The sequence below is a fragment of the Tachyglossus aculeatus genome, chromosome 19 (assembly GCF_015852505.1).
Source record: "Tachyglossus aculeatus isolate mTacAcu1 chromosome 19, mTacAcu1.pri, whole genome shotgun sequence".
Taxonomy (NCBI): Eukaryota; Metazoa; Chordata; class Mammalia; order Monotremata; family Tachyglossidae; genus Tachyglossus; species Tachyglossus aculeatus.
Window position 1 is genome coordinate 11100993 of NC_052084.1, and position 21134 is coordinate 11122126.

At 38.8% G+C, this 21134-nt stretch overlaps 1 protein-coding gene across 1 annotated transcript in view; it reads left to right on the top strand.

Moving 5' to 3' along the window:
- The window catches only part of USH2A (usherin), a 443094-nt gene that overhangs the window by 200719 nt on the left and 221241 nt on the right, over window positions 1–21134 (top strand). Inside the window, exons 34-36 of the mRNA XM_038760847.1 lie at window positions 13482–13641; window positions 14180–14351; window positions 19411–19558. Coding sequence (XP_038616775.1) covers window positions 13482–13641; window positions 14180–14351; window positions 19411–19558 — 480 coding nt within the window. The remainder of the gene's footprint in view (window positions 1–13481; window positions 13642–14179; window positions 14352–19410; window positions 19559–21134) is intronic.

The following is a 21134-nucleotide window of genomic DNA, read 5'->3' on the forward strand; positions in this document are numbered from 1 at the left end:
GGATGGATCTGGGCCAGAAATTGATTGGGAGTGGATGTGGTTGGACTTCTTTCAACCAGCATTGCCTCCTAACTAATTTTGAGCATATTACTTCTGCCACAGATGAAATAAACAGCTTGTAATCAGCACCGACCCCCTGCAGAAGGCAGCCCTATGGACTTTGCTCTGCACATAGTAAGCGCTTAACAAATGCCATCATTATTATTATTATTATTATTATTATTTGGCTTGGAGTGGTGAAATGGGATCATAGCAGACTCAGTGCTAGTTAGGAGCTTCTGAGACCATGAGTTCAACTGCTTCTACCACTTTAATGCCCTTTCCTGCTCCTCCCACTCTAGTCTTCACCATAATAGTCTTGGAAGCAGGGAACTTGGATTCTGCTTCTGTTGTACTTTTGCCCGAGCGCTTAGTATAGTGCTGGCATTCAGTAGATGCTTAATAAATACCTGTGATTGATGGTGAAGCCTCACAATGTTTGGAGATCTGTAAGTGGCTTGCCAAGCCAAATAATTACCTACCCCTTGTCTAGAGGTATAAATGGGTTTACGGTAGATCCTATATCATTACCTTTAGTGGATAGTAAAGGGTTACAGACAATCTCAGAAATATAATTGTCCTGAATGTCTTAGTTTCTGAGATGAATCTCAAAAGTTTTTGTGCTACTGTTCAAAAGGGATCAGGCCTGGAACACTCATACAGATTGCAAGCAAAGGAGAAACTGTTGTTTTATATTCCAGTTTCTTCATGTGCTGTGACTACTCCAGAAAGGTAGATTTCATGATGAGATTCAAGCTTCTTCATCTCCAAGTTGCTTATGGAATACAAAAAGCAAGCACTGTATATGTGTGTCTGCATACATGTGCCATTTAGCGGGCAGATGTATCAGGGCCCAAATCACAAGACAGATGGGGCAAACTGGGTTTGGGTTTGAACTTCCAAAGGAAAGTATATAATCGCTGGACTTTACGGTACAGATCCTGGGGATGGGGATGAGGCGGTAGGAAAATATTATGTTTATATGTATCATTAGACATTGGAGTGCATTAGCGGAGTGTTAAATAAAATCTGCTTATTTAAAATCCTTTTAAATAGTGTTTAAATATTTCCTGCTGATACAATCTGCTAAAGTAGTTATCCTTGCTGCAGATTTCAGTTAACCTTGTCACAGACTAAGCCTGAAGCTACAGAGACTTTGTAGAGGCCTTGATTATGGAACGAAACGTAATGTAGTCATTATTAAACCACAGCTGGACCAGCTTTGGAGACCTCATCCTTCTATCAGATTTAGGGAGATTGGCAAGTAGGGGGAGTTGGTGGAGAGAAGTGGGGCGAGGCGATCTCCCCTAACTGAATATGAGCTGTCAGGCTCTAGCACTACCGCTTTCTAAACATAATTTTCGAAATTATAAGCCAAAGGGGTTGATGCTACTTAAGCTGTACTATATACAAGCTTAAACTGTTGTTTCTCAGGCTTTATTCTGTCCAGTTCGTTGTGGACAAAGTGAGGATGTTGTTTTCCGGGGTTAGGAAACCAGCTGTTTTTGAAAGGATGAAGTTCACTTGATTTTAGTTCAAAATGGTCTTACTTTAAAATAATTTTGTTTTAGGTGGGAAGCCATTGAGACTTCTTCTAAACTTCTTTGCTATTACAGGGGCCTAGAGTCAGAAGGAGCATGGCTCAATGGAAAGAGCATGGGCTTGGGAGTCAGAGGTTATGGGTTCTAATCCTGACTCCGCCAATTGTCAGCTGTGTGACTTTGGGCAAATCACTTAACTTCTCTGTGCCTCAGTTACCTCATCTGTAAAATGGGGATTAAGATTATGAACCCCCCGTGGGACAATCTGATCACCTTGTATCCTCCACAGATCTTAGAACAGTGCTTTGCACATAGTAAGCACTTAACAAATGCCATTATTAATTAAAATGTGGGGGTGTTTCTAATCTGGGAGCTCCCTTCAGACTGTAAGCTTACTGGGGCAAGGAATGTGTGTATCAAGTCTGTTGTATTGCACTCTCCGAAGAGCTTAGCACAGTGCTCTGCACACAGTAAGTGCTCAATAAATACCATTGATGCTGATGAATTCTCACTGCTTTCAAAGATAGTGATTACCAGTTGAGGTTGTGGTCTGCATCCTTAGCAAGAACTCTGGCATACTTGCCCTGAATAAACTATCAAGGTAAGCCTACTGAAGAACAAAAGAACAGCAGTGTACAGTGACCTAACAAACAACTAATTTAACAAAGAGAAAAGGTGTAATTGCATCTGGGGTTGTACTTTGGAAAGACAGGGAAATCTGGAAGATTTTCTTTCCCTTTTTTTTAGACCTTTGGAGTTTTATCTTCCAGTTATTGTGATGGCAGCTTTGTCAAAACAATTACAGAATCCAGGATTTTAGAGCCAGAAAGTATCTTGAATTCTCATCAAATCCTCCATCTCCGCTGCCTGACTTTCAGGATTAAACCACCCAAGCCTCTAGGTCCAACCGTAAAATGCACCCTAAGGGATGTTATGGAACAATTCAGGAGTCCGAAAAGACATAAAATCTGGGTTACTTGTGGAGCCTGCCTCTGCCGCACAGTCCTTTTTCTTATAATGTCATCTTAGAGAATTCAGAGTTGGGTTTAATTAGAAGGGAAGGAGGTGAACCCAAAATAATTTAAGTGAAAGTCTGTTTGTATAAAGATCTAAGTGAATTCTGAAATTTACAGAACATTACAGATCACATCTATCCTTCAGATATTGTGACAATGGACAGTGTGGACTGTATTTGAGTTAACGTTTGGGAATGTTGGTGCATAGTCACGTGGTGCCCATAATAGGTTAGTCTTGGAACCAGGTTTTTGTGTGTTTTTTTTAAGGTGGGAGCAGTTTTTGAGCTGAATGTTTCCTGATTTTTCTGGCCATAGACTGCATGAAAGGGCAGAGAGATGATGGTGATTAGGTGAGGGATGGGAAGGCCTGCAATGTGCTGTTGAGACATTCCTCCTCTTTGGATGCAATGATTTTCAGCTAAAAACTGCTCTAAATACAGGGAAAGTTGGGTTTCTGGAGGAAGAGGTAGGCTGAGGACCGCGTGGATCGTTCATAATAATTGTGGTATTTTTAAGCACTTGACTTACTATGCATTGAGGTTGTTAGAAGATAATCAGGTTGGAAACAGTTCCTGCCCCACCTGGGGCTCACACCCTAATCCACATTGAATCCACATTTTACAGGTCAATCAATCACATTTATTCAGTGCTTACTATATGCAGAGCACAGTACTGAGCACTTGGGAGAGTACAGTATAACAGAGTTGGTAGACACAAAATCTGCCCCCAACATGCTTACAGTCTACAAATGAGGAAACTAAGGCACAGAGAAGTTGTGATTGCTTAAGGTCACACAGCAGGCAAGTGGAAGAGTCAAGTTTCGAACCCAGGTCCTTTGACTCCCAGGCCTATGTGCTTTCCACTAGGCATGCTGCTTCTCAATTGTGCATGTACAATTGCAGAAAAAAATACTCTTGATTCAAAAAGTGTAAGTACTCTGTATGTCTTCAGAATTTATAGACATAAGGAAAAAATATAAAGGAAATTGAAAGTTCCAGACCAGTCGTTGAAATATTAAAAAATTGTCTTCTCTCATTTGCAATATCTATAAGTATATTGCTGCTGATTTCTTTTTTTTAAGTATTAATCAGTGAAACTTGGGATCTCCCCCAATTAGCCTGAATCATAAATAGATTTTTGCCACTGAGGCACACTATAATTTTGCATAATAATATTCTGGACTCATTTAACATTTTATTTCATTTATTGAGTCAATATCAATTAAAAAACTGTGGGATAAATAGCTAAACCAAACTAAAGCTTGCATCCTTGAATTTAGACTTTGGCCTAACTCAAAGTGAAGTATTTCAGAAATTAAGACAGAAGGTAAAAGGATTGTTCTTTGTTAGAGCCAATTACTATCTCTAATGTTTTGTCTAAAATGTCAATTTCAGCTGCATATAATTTTCTCTGTAAATCTATACCATATTCAAGTTTTGCTTCCTACAGATCAGCTCCCTTAGACTATGAGCCACATGTGAGACAGGGATGGTGTCCACTCTGATTATATTCTTATCTACCCCAAAACTTAGCACAGTGCTTGGTACAAAGTGAATACTTGACAAATATTATTATTATCATCATCATCATCATTATTTAGCCTTGCTTGGTTAGAGAAGCAGCATGGCTCAGTGGGAAGAGCCCGGACTTTGGAGTCAGAGGTCATGGGTTCAAAAGCCGGCACCGCCAGTTGTCAGCTGTGTGACTTTGGGCAAGTCACTTCACTTCTCTATGCCTCAGTTACCTCATCTGTAAAATGGGGATTAAGACTGTGAGCCCCCCATGGGACAACCTAGTCACCTTGTAACCCCCCAGTGCTTAGAACAGTGTTTTGCACATAGTAAACTCTTTATAAATGCCATCATCATTATTATTTTTGACTGAGCACCAAATTGGTAAGAAGACAGAATTCAGTGGAACCATTAGCAGAGGTGATATTAAAACTAGATTCCAACTAATGTAATTTTTAACTTAGTCAAGTTTTCATGAAGTATTATGCACTGAAGTATTTTAACACTATTGAGTGGGGAAATGTTTTAGCCAACAGATTAAAGGAAAATAACAAACTAATTTTTGGTTCCTGTAGGAGAGATCTTCAGCAGAAGCAGATGTTTCAGTATCACAGTAGCAATTCATTTTATGAATTTGTACCTGTGTGTGCGTGTGTGTGTATGGTGTGACATATAGCCTTTCTTTGTTTTCAAAGTAGATGCCTTTGTTTTACGATCCTTTCCATATGTGCTTGTGTGGCTGAAAAGATTGCAGTGTGACCAACACACCCTGCTAAGCTGTGAGTGTCTAAGAATAGACCTTTGTTTCATTGATGTTTTTGAGCCTGTATCTTGGCATCCCAATGTTTGCAGAGCCTTTGCTCCAAATAGAGGATGGCTTCTCCCAACAGTTGCATACCTGGATGGTCTGCCTGCTACAGTGGTATTCCCTGCAATTTTTCATTGTTTCAGGCTGTGTGTGCAACATCTTTAGATCATTTATTCTGTCTTCCAACCTTTCAGGGGCCTCCTTTCAGTTCACCATATAGCAGCTGCGTACTGTAGCTGGCTGTGATTTATTCTTCTGATTGTTGTTATCCTATTCTTCCACCCCACCCTATTAATATCCTATGGCTATCTTAGTCTTCTCATTGTTGGTAATTTTTCCTTACCCATTGCTTTTGAATATAGTTTGCAGGTGAATCGGCTTTGAATGCTGGATGTGTCTTCTGTAGTAGGTCTTTACCTCCCAGTCAGCCATATAGAAGATTGGACACCACTCCAGCTTAAATACACTCAGCCTAGAATAGCATTTACTACCCCTTTGTGAAACAGGGTGTAGCCAGAGTCCATGAAACTGATTCATCACATCACTTAGCTAAGAAAAAGCATTGAGTGTAGTGTCCTAAATTTTCCTGCTTAAGTAGCCTCTGGAGCCCTAACAAAGTTATTCCTTCCCTATGAGCCCCTAAAGGAAGTGCTTCAACCAAAACCTAGGAATCCTGAGCTCGACACTTGCAAAAATCTAGATAACCAAGGTCCCAAATTCAAGATGAAAAAGCTCACTGTGACACTCTCTGTCAGCAGCCCTTTCCACAGTCACTGTCACCAAGGGCAGATGGAGGAGAAGGCTGGGAGAAATGATGTCTAAAAGGGTTCAGCACCCTGACTAGCATCTCCTTTAAATGGCCACTGGTGGTGGGGTTATGGCATAAAGCAGTAGGCTACCCTCCTTCAGGACCTATGGGGCAAACTACTTGGGAAGGCTCATTCTAAGTATTCATTAAATGTCATATTAAAAAATACCTTCCATTTCAGTATACCATTCTAATTGTGATCTGTTGTGAAGCCTTAAAGTAAAATCTTCTAAGGAATGTTTTTTATTTTATTTTGAAGGACAGCGTCCTCATTAAATACGGGGCAGTTTTATTAAAAATTGGTATTCCAAATTAATTTTAGAACTAATTTTCAGTTATAGAAAATATATATATATATACATGCATTTATATATGTACATACATACATGAATATATGTATATTTGAACATAGAGAAGAATATTTTTCATTCATCTTTACTCCCAGAGAAATTGAGGTTAAAACAATGATGTCAGAATTCATGTACCCCAGAATCTGATTTTGATTTGGGAGGGGTTCTCTGATTTGAAAATTATTTGTAGCCCATTACTTTTTCTTCCATTGAGAAGCTATAATCGTGACCTGTAATGCTGACCTAATAAGGAGGAACCCAACGGGGAACAGGGCCTTTAAAAATGGGCTTTACATATAGTCTACAGAAAAACACCAATTGAATTAATCATAAAAGGTCTCTACAACTTTAATTGGAAATAGCTGGCTCAGCAAATTTTCTCTGGAAGATCTGCAAACTGTAAGTGGTGTGTAAAGCTTGTATAACGGACCAACAGAATTTACATTCCACTGGTGTTATAAATAAGTAATAAGAACAGATTAGAATTATGCATTTATGCCTACTAGTGAGAGTGAGCTGCATAATTCAGTTGTAGTGAACCATTCAGAGACTTCGGAAGTCCCTGTCTCTTGGGTGCAAATCAAGATGCTGTGTTGTTCTCTTCACTGTCCATATCTTCATGCTATAACTTTCATTTTGCTGATCACCTTATATCCACATCTAGGTACAGCCTACATTCTACATTTTTTATGAATTATTACTGATTCAGTCCATTCGGCATTGCTTTTGCAACAGAAGGTGGCCAAGTTTTTCTGCATTTGACTTATAATAATAGCAATAATAATAATAATTACAGTTTTATTTGTTAAGCACTTATTATATGCCAAGCACTGTACTAAGTGCTGGGATAGAGTCAAGGTAATCGGGTCCCAGATGGGGTGCACAGTCTAAGTAGTAGTGATATCAGGTTTTGAATCCACATTTTGCAGATGAGGGAACTGAGGTCCAGAGAAGTTAAGTGACTTGCCCAGGGTCGCACAACAGGTAAGTGGCAGAGCAGGCATTAGAACCCAGCTCCTCTGGCTCCCAGACACATGTTCTTTCCACTAGGTCATGCTGCTGCTTATCTACTAAGGCTGTGTTCATTGGTATCTATATGCTTCTTGAGTTTATATGGTGATTATTTAAGTGATTACTTAAAGTTTCACTTACACTGGCATTCATTATTCTTAACTGTTGAACGGGATCAAAGCTTGAGTCCAAGTGATATTACTGAAATGTAAAATGACATAACGATAGTGATATTAATTAAGTGCTTACTATGTGCCAAGCATTATGCTAAATGCTGGGGTAGATGCAAGAGAATTAGATTGGACACAGTTCCTCTTCCACATGGGTTTCACAGTCCAAGGGAGAAGGAGAACAGGTAATGAATCCTCATTTTACAGCTGAAGAAACTGAGGACAACAAAGTGAATTGACAGTTGCCTGAGGTCACACAGCAGGCAAGTACAGAACTGATTAAAACCCCGGTCATCTGACTTCCAGCTCCATGCTCCTTTAACTAGACCAAGCCACTTCTCTATTTAAAATCTATTCTTTCCCCTCTATTCAGAACATCGTACTTTCTTTATTTTCCCCCTTGTGATTAACCTCAGATGGAGAAAAACTCTTGCCATTAAATGTAAATGGAGAGAAGACTAATTCAGTGTTCTTGGATGCTTCCATCTCCTGTGTCTCCTTGACCTCCCACCAAATTCCTTAGGTTTTTCATTTTTTTCCCTTTAGGGAGATTATGATCTCTGTGGATTGGAATGAGCCTCCAGTGACACAGATGTGGCACTCCTGAATGTGTAGTAGCCTCTAACTGGAGTGGTGAAACTGTACATATGTGGCAGCATCTGTGCCTGGTTTACCCTCCTGCTCCCAGTGAACTCTCAGTAAATATTGTTGATTGATGGCCTCAGAGCACAAGTGATTGGATCCTCAATTAGGCTGAGACTCCATAGGACCTTATTGCCAAGGGTTGAAGTCATTGGTCAGCATGGGAAAAAATCACAGTGTAGTTTGGTGGATGAGCAACTACTCTAGGGCGGTACTGTGGAATGAATTTCTTCCTGTGAACCAAGCACAGAGAGAACTATTGAAGCAGGGTCTGAGATGAAAGGCAACCTTGCCCGCCTGTTGGCAGTTTCTCTCCTCTTTCCTCTTCCGCTTTAGTTAAAAGCCTCATTCAAAGATTCAGTATTCGCATTGCTTTCCTCTCAAGAATCTTACAATTCTGTCAGAAAGTTCTTAGCAATTCCTGAATGGGGAAGTGGTGCAGTTGCAGGGTGGAGAAGAGATGACCCAGGTCTTCCATGTTAAAACATTACAAAATGAATCATCTGTGCTGGAGGTTTGCCTTTCTCTTTAAAGTATGTTTGTAAACTGACAGCAAGCTACTTCCCCTCTATTTAAGAGTCTCTTCTTGGTCAGAGGCAAGTAGACAGAGAATCAGAAAGATGTAGATCCTGGGTTTTATCTGTGAAAGCCAAGAAAACCCGGGCTTGATATTGTAATTTATTACGAATACAATATTAGAAATAATCAGAAAGCCAGACGGGGGACAGCTGGCTGTGAGTAATGTCAGCCTAAGGAGTTTTGCTTGGAAGCTTTTTGTTCTAACCAGGCAAAGAAGTAAAGACGAAAATGAGGAAACCTCATCCCTCATTACCACAACTGACAGTAATGGCCCCCCTTTTTTTTTTCCAAACCATTGACTGACAAATCACACCAGGCTGGATTCTTCCACCATGTTATCACCTACTATATTTGTGGCACAAGTCAGACTTTCTCATCAGTTTTCTCAGCACAGTAAAGGCCTTTGCATGTAAAATGGCATTTCCTGATTCTAAGGAGTAATCAGCCTCTACCATCTTGATGCCACCACGATTGGTATAAGTAGGACTCCCAGCTTAGTAGCAAATTAATTCCCCAAATTGGGGGCACACAGGATAGTGACATAAGTATGATGAGGGAGGAGTGTGAGAGCAGGCAGTTCCTCATCAGGAGAAGGCATTTCTGAGGAACAAAAGAGGAATGTGCCATAACTTAAGCTGAATAAAGCTACTAGGACATTAGTTTTATGGTCTGGACTCTGATTCCCTGAATTGAAAAGCTGAGCAAGCAGTAGTGGAGCGAGGACTGTTCAGTGACAGAGATGTCTGCAAGTTGACTTTCCAGGATAACACCAGCATTTCTCTTCCTTGTTTGGATTGAAGTTGTGATTCCCTGAATGGGCTATCACCCAGGCCTGAGCTGAGATTTAATCTTGGAATGGAGAAGTAGCATGTTCTAGTTGGTAGAGGACTGGCCTGGGAACTAGAAGGACCTGGGTTCTAATCCCTGCTCTGCCACTTGTCCTCTGTGTGACCTTGGGCAAGTCACTTAACTTCTCTGTGCCTCAGTTACCTCTTCTATAAAATGGGGATTGAGACAGTGAACCCATGTGGGACATGGGCTGTGTCCGACTTGATTAGCTTGTATCTACCCCAGCACTTAGTACAGTGCCTGACATACAGTAATCTCTTACTAAATGCCATAAAAAGAAATGGCAAGAAGGGGCAAATTCACCCACAGGCTGGGCTTAATTTAGCTCCAAATAGTTCTTGAATTTGTGTTTGTGAGTTTCTTTTGGAGTTAAAAGTTGAGTCTGTGAGAGAGAAAAATATTACTTTAAAAATAATACACAGATATAACAGTATGGATGAGATATGGTTTATTAAATTATCAGAGACAAGTACTGCCTTTTAATTTTTTAATGTGGAAATGAATAAGATCGTAAAAATTTCTCTGTTTACACGAAGAGTTAAAAGAAAATCATTTCCTGCTTATTGGTTCATTTTGTAAATTGAGATCAATGAAATTCTCCCAACAACAGCATGAAATCAATTGTAAAATAGCATATAATTCAAGGGCCGTATTGTAAATTATAGTTTGACAGTAATCGGTGAGGTTTCCATGCACCAGGATGCATTTCCTTGTAACATATCTCTGGATAATGCTTGTGGATCCATTTCTAATGCATCTTAGAGTGATCTGTTTTTCGTGTCCACAACTCCCTATCTTTGATCTTATGCAAATGATGCAATCAAGCAAATAGAAAACAAGATGTTGTTGCTAAGGAGCTCTGACAGAGTGTCCTTACAGTTTCAGGGGTTCCCTACACCTCCCTCATTCACACTACTCATATTTGTGTACATACCTGCAATTGTTAGAATCCATTGATCCATTACATTGCCCTTGAAAGGCCTCATCACAGCCATAGAGACATATTACCAAATCAGCCGCTGTAAGCCAAGAGGAGATGGCTGTCATTATTTTCCCCTTTGCTTTCATTTTAAGTTGGGGATTTTGTTCATGGTTAAAGGAGCTAAAACACCTCTCTCCTAATTTTCTTTTATGCTTCTCATTTGCTGTTCTGTTTTTCCCTCATTGTCTCTTATCCCAATATTCCTTTCAGTTCTTCATACTCTTCAACTACTGTCTTTTCCCCTCCCTTTTGTTTCTTGCTCTTACCTCCTCTAATATAACTTATTTTTAAGTTCATCACCAAATCTTGTTTTACTATTGACTTTTCTCATCCTAACTGGACTAATTCACATGTTCTTATATCCTCACCACTTTGATTCACATTTTTCTCCCCTTTTCCTTTGGATACATTTACCTGAGAACACTCACCTTCTAGTGACCCTAAAACAATGGAAGCATTGGAAGCACCGAGCATGATGCAAGCATAACATGGTTTAATGGCCAAAAAATAGTAATATTGATATCCTTTCGACAAAGCTGTTGATCTTAGATTCCACAGACTTAAGTGAAATGCTCAACATGATACCTGAGGCTGTTCCCATTCGTTGCTATGTACTTTGATATGTGGTTTTGGAAACAGTGGTCCCCTTGCTTTATGGGTGGAAGACCTGGACCTCCATGAGCACCATGGCCAGGTTCTAGGGTAGTTCCACCTGTTCAAAGCTGTATGCAGATGGTGCTATAGGGTCACAAGCCATGAGGACCTGCATTTCCACCAGAATCCTATCATCAAAACCACAGCCCAGTACTTGTTTGCTGGGTGGACCAATGGCATGGAAGAACGGTCTTCTGTGCGTACAGTATAGTCAGAGATTACCTTTTCAGTCACACTGCATAGGATTTCACAATTGGCAGGGTCATGTTTGAAAATTCAGGAGAGCAATAGCTGTGAAATTTGTCCTCTCATTAGCATTGTTGATTTCTACTCTGAGGGGCTCTTTCTTTTTCAAGCTTCTGTCTACTGAAGCCCTTTGTTCAAATGAAGATGCTTTCGGCTCCATAGACAACACGTGTCTAATGCTGTCACTTCCCAGCAGGCAAGGGCTATGCTGCATTGCTTCAAGCTGTGCTTCATGATTGCTGAGTTGTACTTTCCAAGCACTTAGTACAGTGGTCTGCACACAGTAAGCACTCAATAAATACGATTGATTGAATGAATGAATGAACAAACCAATCTCCTTGCAGTGTCTCTTCTGCCCACCATGCTTGCTACCCCATTTCAGCTCAGCACACAGAAGCATTCTGAAGAGACAAATGATGACGTGTGTTTCCATCAAAAACACCAAGACCCTTTCTTTGATCATTTTTAGTTTTGGAAGAACTGCATTTATTGTAAAATGATTTTTGTTTTCTACTTGTGGTGACCCATATGTTTAGCCAATTGATTTTACTTGCATGAAAATCAAAGTGTTCTTTTCCTATTATACCTTCACTATCAGTGCAATGTAAAATCTATTTGCCAGAATTAGGTTGCATTCCATTAATCTTTTTATGCACGAAATGGTAAGAGTTCAAGGTTAATGGGGCTTAAGAATATTTATTCTTAAAGCATGGATGCATAATATTCTGATATTTAAAAATATATGTAAAACAAATGCACATAAATCATGCACATATGGCCAAAGTTCTCGGTGTCTTAAATAATAGGTTTCCCTATTAAAAATAAAACTTGAAGTCATCATTAAGAATCTTAGAGCAGCATCTGGCCATCAAGCATTTGTTCTTAAACTTAGGTGGTCTGCAGAAGTCATCTGCCTGAAATTGGCATGTTATATGCAGTTTTAAGAATGAAACTGAAATAGTGCTGGAGAGTTGGATAGAGTTGAAATCTATAGATTAGTTTAATATAAAGATAGTCTTTTTCTTTTTTTGGTGGTATTAAGTGCTTACTATGTGCCAAGCAGCGTTCTAAGTGCTAGGGTAGATACAAGTTAATCAGGCTGATCACAGCTCCACTCCCACCTGGAGCTCATGAAGCAGCATGGCTCAGTGGAAAGAGCCTGGGCTTTGGAGTCAGTGATCATGGGTTCAAATCCCGGCTCCACCAATTGTCAGTTGTGTGACTTTGGGCAAGTCACTTAACTTCTCTGTACCTCATCTGTAAAATGGGGATTGACTGTGAGCCCCTCATGGGGCAACCTGATCACCTTGTATCCCCCCAGCGCTTAGAACAGTGCTTTGCACATAGTGCTTAATCGATGCTATCATTATTATTATTATTATGTTCTAAGTAGGAGGGAGAACAAGGATTAAAACCCTATTTTGCAGTTGAGGAAACTGAGGCAAAGAAAAGTTAAGTGACTTCCCAAGGTCACACAACTGGCAAGGGGCAGAGCCAAGATTAGAACTCAGGTCCTCTGGCTCCCAGGCTCATGCTTTATTAGTCCATGCTGCTGCTTCTTTTCTCAGAAGACAGTCTTTTTACACTGGTTTGTTTACAATATAGAGCTGATAGCTTGACCAGCAACCTACACAAGCATAATTATCCAAACTGCATGGATCTTTTATAGAGAAAGTGAACACAATATGCATTACTGTGTAGATGGATGTGTCTCTATGGAACTATACCTGTAGCGGGCTTTTCAGTGTGCTTCTATTTCAGAGCTGAAACTTGCAACAGCCATGTGTAGGATCACAAACTGCCCTGCTTTGTAGGGACTGTCTTTCAGTCATGAATGTTTCCCTAATGAGCCCTGCCTCCTTTCTTTAAAAAATTGATACTCAACATATGCATCATTTATGAATCTTTAGCTGTGATTTGAGAGGTGTGCTGTATACACTTTATGGCCAGGCATTTATGTTTCCTTAATTGTGTGATGAAATTGTCTCATTGCTACTCAAGCTCTAGACTTGGAACACATGTGTATGTTTTTTATTTAGTAAAATTAGGTTTGTCATGAGTAGGATTTAATTGTTGGGTACAATCAATGGGATGAAGACAAATTTGCAATATTATAACTTTAAAGTCTGAAGTACTGGAGGATATAAATTGATTTTCCTCTTCATTCTCCCTCCAAATGCCACGTATTCATGAAATCCAAAAAACATGTAGGTTAAAGAGGCTATGTAGTGTTGAATGCATTCTTTTTTTGTTGTTTTTTTTTATATATATATAGATTTAGCTGTGTTCACGCCACACCAGTTTCTGCTCTCTGCGTGCACGAATGTTGGCTGTACAAACAGTTCCCAGGTCACCTTGTTTACAGCCCAGCTGCCACCAGATCACGTCGATGCCCCAATCCTGACTGTTTTGGATTCTAGAACAATATATGTTCAGTGAGTAGAGAAATTCTCTTCCTTGACAAACACGTACCAGTTTATGCAAGAATCCCAGTGAGTTCAATCAGGGAAAGGGTTTGTGACATAAAATTAAATTTATTATGATTAAATGCATAGAAGTGATTAGTTTAGTGGTTCTGTGAACCTTTGATTATCACTTGCCAACTTAATTTCCATTTTGTCTTTACGCAATCAGGCTAAGCTACATACGTGCATAGGCTCTGTGCAAACTTCGGTTAACAAAAAATGTGCAGGGGACATGGCTGCTCTACTATTCTTGTATCGGCCGTGTTTCCCCAAGTCATTATTGGTTATTGGGAAGCACAGTGTGAGCATTCCCTCTCATTTAGACTCAAAGAGCATCTATTTAGTAGTGGGGAACGTCAGCACATTCTTGGTCATTGGTACAAAAGCATTATTTTTGCTTCCTTTTACAGTGTCACAAATGCCTGGTCATAGCTCTCTTTGTTAAACCTTCACATTTCTAATACAGTGCAAATAGCTGAAGGTAGCACCATGATTTTTCTCTTTCCAGGTGGAAGGAACCAGGAAAAGTAAATGGAATTCTAGACCGCTACATATTATATATTTCAAATCACAAACAAGATTTTTCAGTTTGGAACGTCACCTACAATAGTACAGCACTTTTCAGAGATCATACTCTTCAAGAACTTTCTCCTGGTACAAGATACCTCGTAAAACTGGGTGTAAGTCTTATGTTTTATTTTATTTTTTTAAATGGCTTTATTACTTAAACTCCATTTCCGATATATTAAGTTGTTGTTAGAGGAAGTAGAAAAACAGACTGAGGCAGTAGGTTTGTTCACATCTAATTTGGGATTATTGGGAATTACTTCTCTTTTATTATTGGCTAACTGCCATAACTGTAGATGTCTCTTTCCTAAACACATGGATTAATAAGGTCATTTCCTTAGGGAGTTAACAGTCAATCTCAAAACAATGCACGGGATGAAAATTTACATCTGATTTTTTTTTAAATGAAGGTATAAATGAGCTTCAAATGTTGGAGAGCATTATTATAGCATGCCTTCCATTACACTTATATCTCTGCTGAGCATTCACTTCCTTCACAAAACCTCAGAAACTAATGAGTGTTTAGAGCTTTCAAAAAAAATCACACACAATAGATGTTTTGTTTTTTAATGCCAAATTGCATCTTTAAGAAGGTCTTTTAAAAGACCTTGATATTATTGTCAAATTTTTCTTCAGTAGTTCCTTTTGTATTTTGATGAAATGTAATACTTTTTTAAGTTTAATAGCACATCTGAAAATAACTGAATATAAACATGAGATGGTCTCTATTTGTGTTAAAAACACTCTTCATTTTATAGTAATACCTATATAAGGATATTTGCTTTGATAAATGCCATAGAAAATATTCTGCTCTTGATTATGAATAAATTTACATTTATGTAGACAGTGTGTATGCATTCATTTTACTTAACATGCTCTTGAGTGCTCTAAATATTATACCACAAGAAAATAAACTACATTCAACTATTGTTAAGAGTCTGACTTGAAACCACAAAACAAGGGCATTCAGACTTTCCTGGAAAATATGGCTTGAATGTACAAGCCATATGGCTTAAATGTATATGAACACAATATTTTGTCTCACCAACCTGTATAGGAGCACTTCAGCATACCTAGGTGTGATAACACTCTGAAAGGTTACACTACAAGAGGACAGAGTATTCCGAATCTCATAATTTGGGAATTTGGGAGAGAATTATCTGAATTTGGGAACTGGCCAACCAGAAAGGCAACTCTAAAACAAGTTATGCACATTGGAAGGAAGTGTTTTAATTATTGAAGCTGATTATCTGAATATTAGTTGTCTGAACCAACCTGTTAAAGTATTTTTTTTAATAATCCCAAAGAAAATCTGAGTTATTGAATAAAATGGGGCATAGGCTTGTCTGAGGAAGTCAAGTCCCATGTCTTTGGAAGATTACGTTAACTAGCATTTGTCCCAGCTACTAAGGTAATTGGATTTCTCCTTAAGATTTCTCAAGGGCTTCTGAGTTAGACATTTTGGGCAGGGGGATCTTTTATGAATGCTGTGGCATGGGATCATCTGTGTTAAAGCCATTTTTTTTATCTGTCTCACTCATCCTAGGAATTGGAAGGTCAGGATCTGAACTCACAAGTCATTGTTTGCATTGCAATATGCAGTCAATCAGCCAGTCAGTAGTCTTTACTGAGAGGCGTAAACTCCTTGTAGGCAGGGAACATATCTAACTCTGCTGTGTTATACTCTCTCAAGTGCTCAATATGGTGCTGTGCATATAGTAAGCACTCAATAGATGCCATTGTTGATGATGGTGGTAGGGCAACAAGGCCTAATGGAAAGAACATGGAATTGGGAATCCAGAGGTCTGGGTCCTAGTCCCAGCTCTACCATTTGCCTGCTGTGTGTCCTGGACAAGTCAATTAACTTTTCTATGCCTCACGTTCCTCATTTGTAAAAAATGGATTAACTACCTGTTCTACTTTCCTCTTAGATTGAGAACCCTATGTGGAACAGGCAGTGTGTCTGATCTGATTATTTTGGCCCAGTTCTTAGGACTGTGGTTGGTGCATGGTAAAGGCTAAAAAATGCCACCATCATTATTATTGAACACCAACTGAATGCAGAGAACTGTACTAAGTGCTTGGGAGAGTACAAAGAAGGTAGTAGACACAATCTCTGCCCTCAAGGAGCTTTCAGTTGAGTGGAAGATCCATTCTAATATGAATATGGATATATTTTTAGATATTGTGATGAAATGTTTTCTTTGTGACTCTATAAAACATTTTAACTGAACTAAATCTTCAGTACTGGCAAATGGACAGACTTGATTTTCACTCCAGAGCTATGGAAAAACAACATAGCTTGCTTCTCTCCTGGTGCTAGATAAATGTTTCTGCCACCCTGAAAGGATTCAACCCAAGTTCCAGCATGGATTCAGGTTTCCCAGGACAGTCATGAGGATGCAGGTGAAGTCATTTTGTTTTTCCAGGAGATTGTAATCTCCTGGAGAGTGGGGAGTATGTCTATAAGTTACGTTGTACTCTCCCAAATGCTTAGCATGGTGCCCTACATACATATGCTCAGTAAATAATAATAATTGATTCCACTCAGGGCCAGTTCTCTCTAGACCCTTCAGAATCTCCTGAGAGAATCAGAAAACTTGGGGAGTCCCAGATGTCCTACATTAGAAGGATATCCCCTGATAATTCCTTGCCTTAATGCAGATAAATTCATTCATTCATTCAATCATTTTTGAGCGCTTTCTGTGGGCAGAGTACTGTACTAAGCATTTGGGAGAGTACGATGTAACAATAAACAGGGACATTCCCTGCTCACAATGAGCTTACACTCTCCCTAGCAATGGCAAGGGTTTAGTGTGTAAAGAGCATTTTGATTCCTAATTTCCATCATTGGACAATTGAGGAAAGCTCTTGACCATACAAGGATGTTGTTGAATCATCAAAAGTCCCGGTAAATAATAATAATAATGGTATTTGTTAAGCGCTTACTATGTGCCAAACACTGTTCTGAGCCCCAGGGGAGACACAAGGTAATCAGGTTGTCCCACGTGGGGCTCACAGTCTTAATCCCCATTTCACAGATGAGGTAACTGAGGCACAGAGAAGTGAAGTGACTTGCCCAAGGTCACATAGCTGACAAGTGGTGGAATTGGGACATTTGCAATTTACAGTTATACACTACAAGCACCATAGAGCCAGACTGGTCATTAGGTTCTTATAGATGAGAGTCTCTTTAATATGAATTTCTTGGATTCTCATGACACCTGCTCTTCAGGTCCCCAGTCATAATGCCACAATAATGAGGATTCAATAACAAGGATTCATTCCCCATTTTACAGATGAGGGTAATTGAGACAAGAAGTTGTGACTTGCCCAAGGTCACCCAGCTGGCAAGTAGCAGAGCTAGGATTAGAACCCAGGTCTTTTGATTCCCAGGCCCATACTCTTTCCACTAGGGCACACTACTTCCCTCATAGAAGGTTGAGACCACCGGCAAGGAGATGCAATATATATTTCAAATGAAATAACTGGAGAAATAATTTTGCATTTTGATTTAACATTGAAACCTGTTTCCTTCTAACCCTTCTTGAAATTCCAGAGTATTTGGTTTTTTTCCCTTTATTCCTCAGCTGATGATCTTTTCTCAAGCTAGGGGAGGATTTGCCTTAAAATCTTAGAAGTGGCTAGAACCGTGGGGGTGGGCATGGCATTGAAAGATGTTGCAAAAATCAGCCATCTTTACAATTCAATTGCTAAATGTGTAGGGGTTTTTATCTCCTTTCATATATCAACCCGATGAAGTGGAATTCGAGGTCACAGTTTAAGCCAGTTACTAAAGCCCCGGTGGGGAGGCGTTCGAAGGCTTAAGCACAGCACTAAACTTATTTCCTTGAAACATGGAAGGGATTTCTATACACCTAGTTTCCATTCTTTTACCTCATCTTCTGCACTCCACCACAGTTGTCTCCCCCTGTCACCCACAGAAGCTGGGTTGATCTCTCTCCGCTATTAGTATGCCAAGGCCTCTGGTCAAACAAATATTTCTCTTCTATTAGCAGCACCAAAATGTCAATGATTAACTAGCAAATTGAGGAAGGGATGTTTTAACTTCAAAATGATTATTTGTCCATTAAAAAAATGAACTACTTAATTGTCCACCTTTTGTACATATTTTCTCTGTCTACCTTGTTTTCCTACTTGTTTTTGTTTCAGTTTCAGAAAACCTTAATGAAGCATTTGAGAGTTAATACTGTAAATTATAATTGCTTCCTAGGGAGTTATTGAACAGTAGCTTAAATACTATTTTCAAATATCCTGATCATATGAATACATGTTTGGTAATATTTCATAGCAAATATAGATTGGAAAACCTTTTTAGATCCTTTGTGATTCATCACAAAAAATGATTTTTCAGTTTAAATAATGACATGATTGTCCTGGTAGACTTCCTGAGCACCTTCTGGAATTTTTACAAAGGTATTTTGTAAACATGCAGAGAATTTTTGACATGCTGAACCCACAAATTGATATTCCTGAGGGAACACCTAGAGAGCTACCTTATTTTCCCTTAAAACAAAGTCCTGAAACCTAAAATATAAATTATTTGACCATTTTATTCAATAAATATGGATACTGTTCTGTACTGACTTTTATTCACTTTTAGCATTCAGTGTAACCCTTCTGGTCAGCACAGCCACCAGATAGGAAATCAAAAAAGGTTCCATTTGGGTCTTTTTCTTTAAATTTTTCTGAAAAGTGTACTTTTGGCTCATAATAGAGCTTACAATATCATTTTTTTCATATAATGCATACAGCTCAATGTTACAGACTCTGGCTAGTTTTAAATCCTAGCATAGACTGCAACAATAAATTAACTATTGAGATGGTTTTAAGCTATTTAAAGTGGACTATAAAATTATAAATAGATTACTAGAACAACCATGTTTCATTTGCATTGTAAGTTCTGCAACATCTCAGCATTTCTTAAAAGAAAAATCCAAAAGGTCAAGATCTGTGATAGTACTTATATCATTTTTGGTGTGTTAGGGGGAGGATAAAAAAAAAGTGTAGTAATTTCAAAGCACCTTTTTTTCCTAGATAATACATTTAATCAAATCTAGTTTTGATTTTTTTTTTCCCCCGTAGTTCCTCAGTTAATCAGTTGGGGCACAAGAGGAAACTTGGTTATTTGCTTCTGTTTGGTATTTTAAGGTTTGCACCGGAGGTGGATGCAGAATAAGTGAAGCTAGCCTGGCACAAACTAATGAGAGTTCACCTGAAGGTGTACCTGCACCAAAAGCCCAATCTTATACAGCTAACTCCTTTAACATCTCCTGGACTAAGCCTGAGTATCCGAATGGTAAGTGAACTCTTTTAGCCTCAAGTTAAAAAGATGATTAGTAAAGGTAAATTAATATTCTAAATGGCAGCTTATATGTGGTGCTTAATTTTTAATGATCATTTTAGCACATAAAATACCTGAGATAGTATCATTGCCTGTAGTTGGGAGACTGTGCTTTTTTGTCCAACACACAAATTCAGTGGCTCAAAAGTGCTCCCTTTTGATAGTTCTTGTGTATTGCATCTTATTGTTTAATATTTTCAGAACTGAACTGAGGAAATGAAGTCTCTATCAAATCCTTTGTGAAACTTACACTGTGCTTTCAAATATTCAGTATGATTTTTGACAGGCATTATTTTTTGCATGAGGGGTTGGGAGTTCTTGAAAGTATTACCTTTGAATTTAGAGTTAATATTTTTTCACCCTTTTTATGCTCAAAGTGATTTCTTGAAATTGTATGTGAGTACAAGTTCTAGAATCAGAAATACTAACATATGCTGAAAGAAGTTGGGTTAGCGCCTTCACCTGCTTATGTGATTCCTTGTTTCAGATTTACTGCTGACTAATTCAGAACTTAAAACATTAGTGTCTGGCTTGCTAATAAGGAAGAAAAATTGCTCTTGGTGCACTAAATGTTTCCTATGGTTTTAATTCAATCATCTCATTTTAATTCACTTTTGAGGCAAATGAAATACAAATGTTTGGGGCAAAGAAAGGAGTTCAGATAATTAGAGTTAGTGGCTGTTTCTGCTATTGATGTCATTTTTTGTTACAGAATCACCTGTTTCTTAATAAAGAAACAAATGAATCACTGTTCACTACATGTATTAAGTAGTGAAAATTCACTCTCTAACCTCTGCACAATTTATATGTTTACAGAAGTATACAACAGAGTTATGGGCCACACGGGTGAAAAAAAAACATTTACTTTAGAAGCCGTAGCTGTGTTAGCCGTTGGTGATTTGCACACTGCTATGGAATTTACAGTTGAAACATCAACTGCTGGCATGTGATCTTCCCTGTGTATATGTACACAGATTAAATATATACATAATATGTGTACATATAAATATGTGTATGTAAATATACATGCTTTTCTTCAAAGAATATGTCACCGCTATTGAGGATGTTTCCATGTGTGGGTAAACATCAGTGAAAATTGGTTTCTTCCAGAGTTAACCACAAATATGTAGTAATTGAAATGTTCTTTCCAAGCGCTTAGTACAGTGCTTTGCGCTCAGTAAATATGATTGAATGAATGAATCTCCTTTTCTAGCCTCTTCTCCACTCAGAATAACTCTTGCATCCCTAAATGGGGCTGCTCAGAAGCCAAAGATACTGCTGATGGTACCATCTCTCTAATGTCCTCACCCTAAATCTCTTGCAAATGTCACTTGAGCACTTCCAAATCACTGAACACTTGGGTACTCACATCTTCCTCTCCTCCGCCTGCTCAGTAGCTCTTAAATGCATATCTTTATATTTTACAACTTCCTTCTATCTGTAATTTGATTGTCTCCCCCCCAGTTAGATTGTAAGCTCCTTGAATCATTCTCTACCAAGTGTTTAGTGCAGTGCTCAATACAGAATAGGT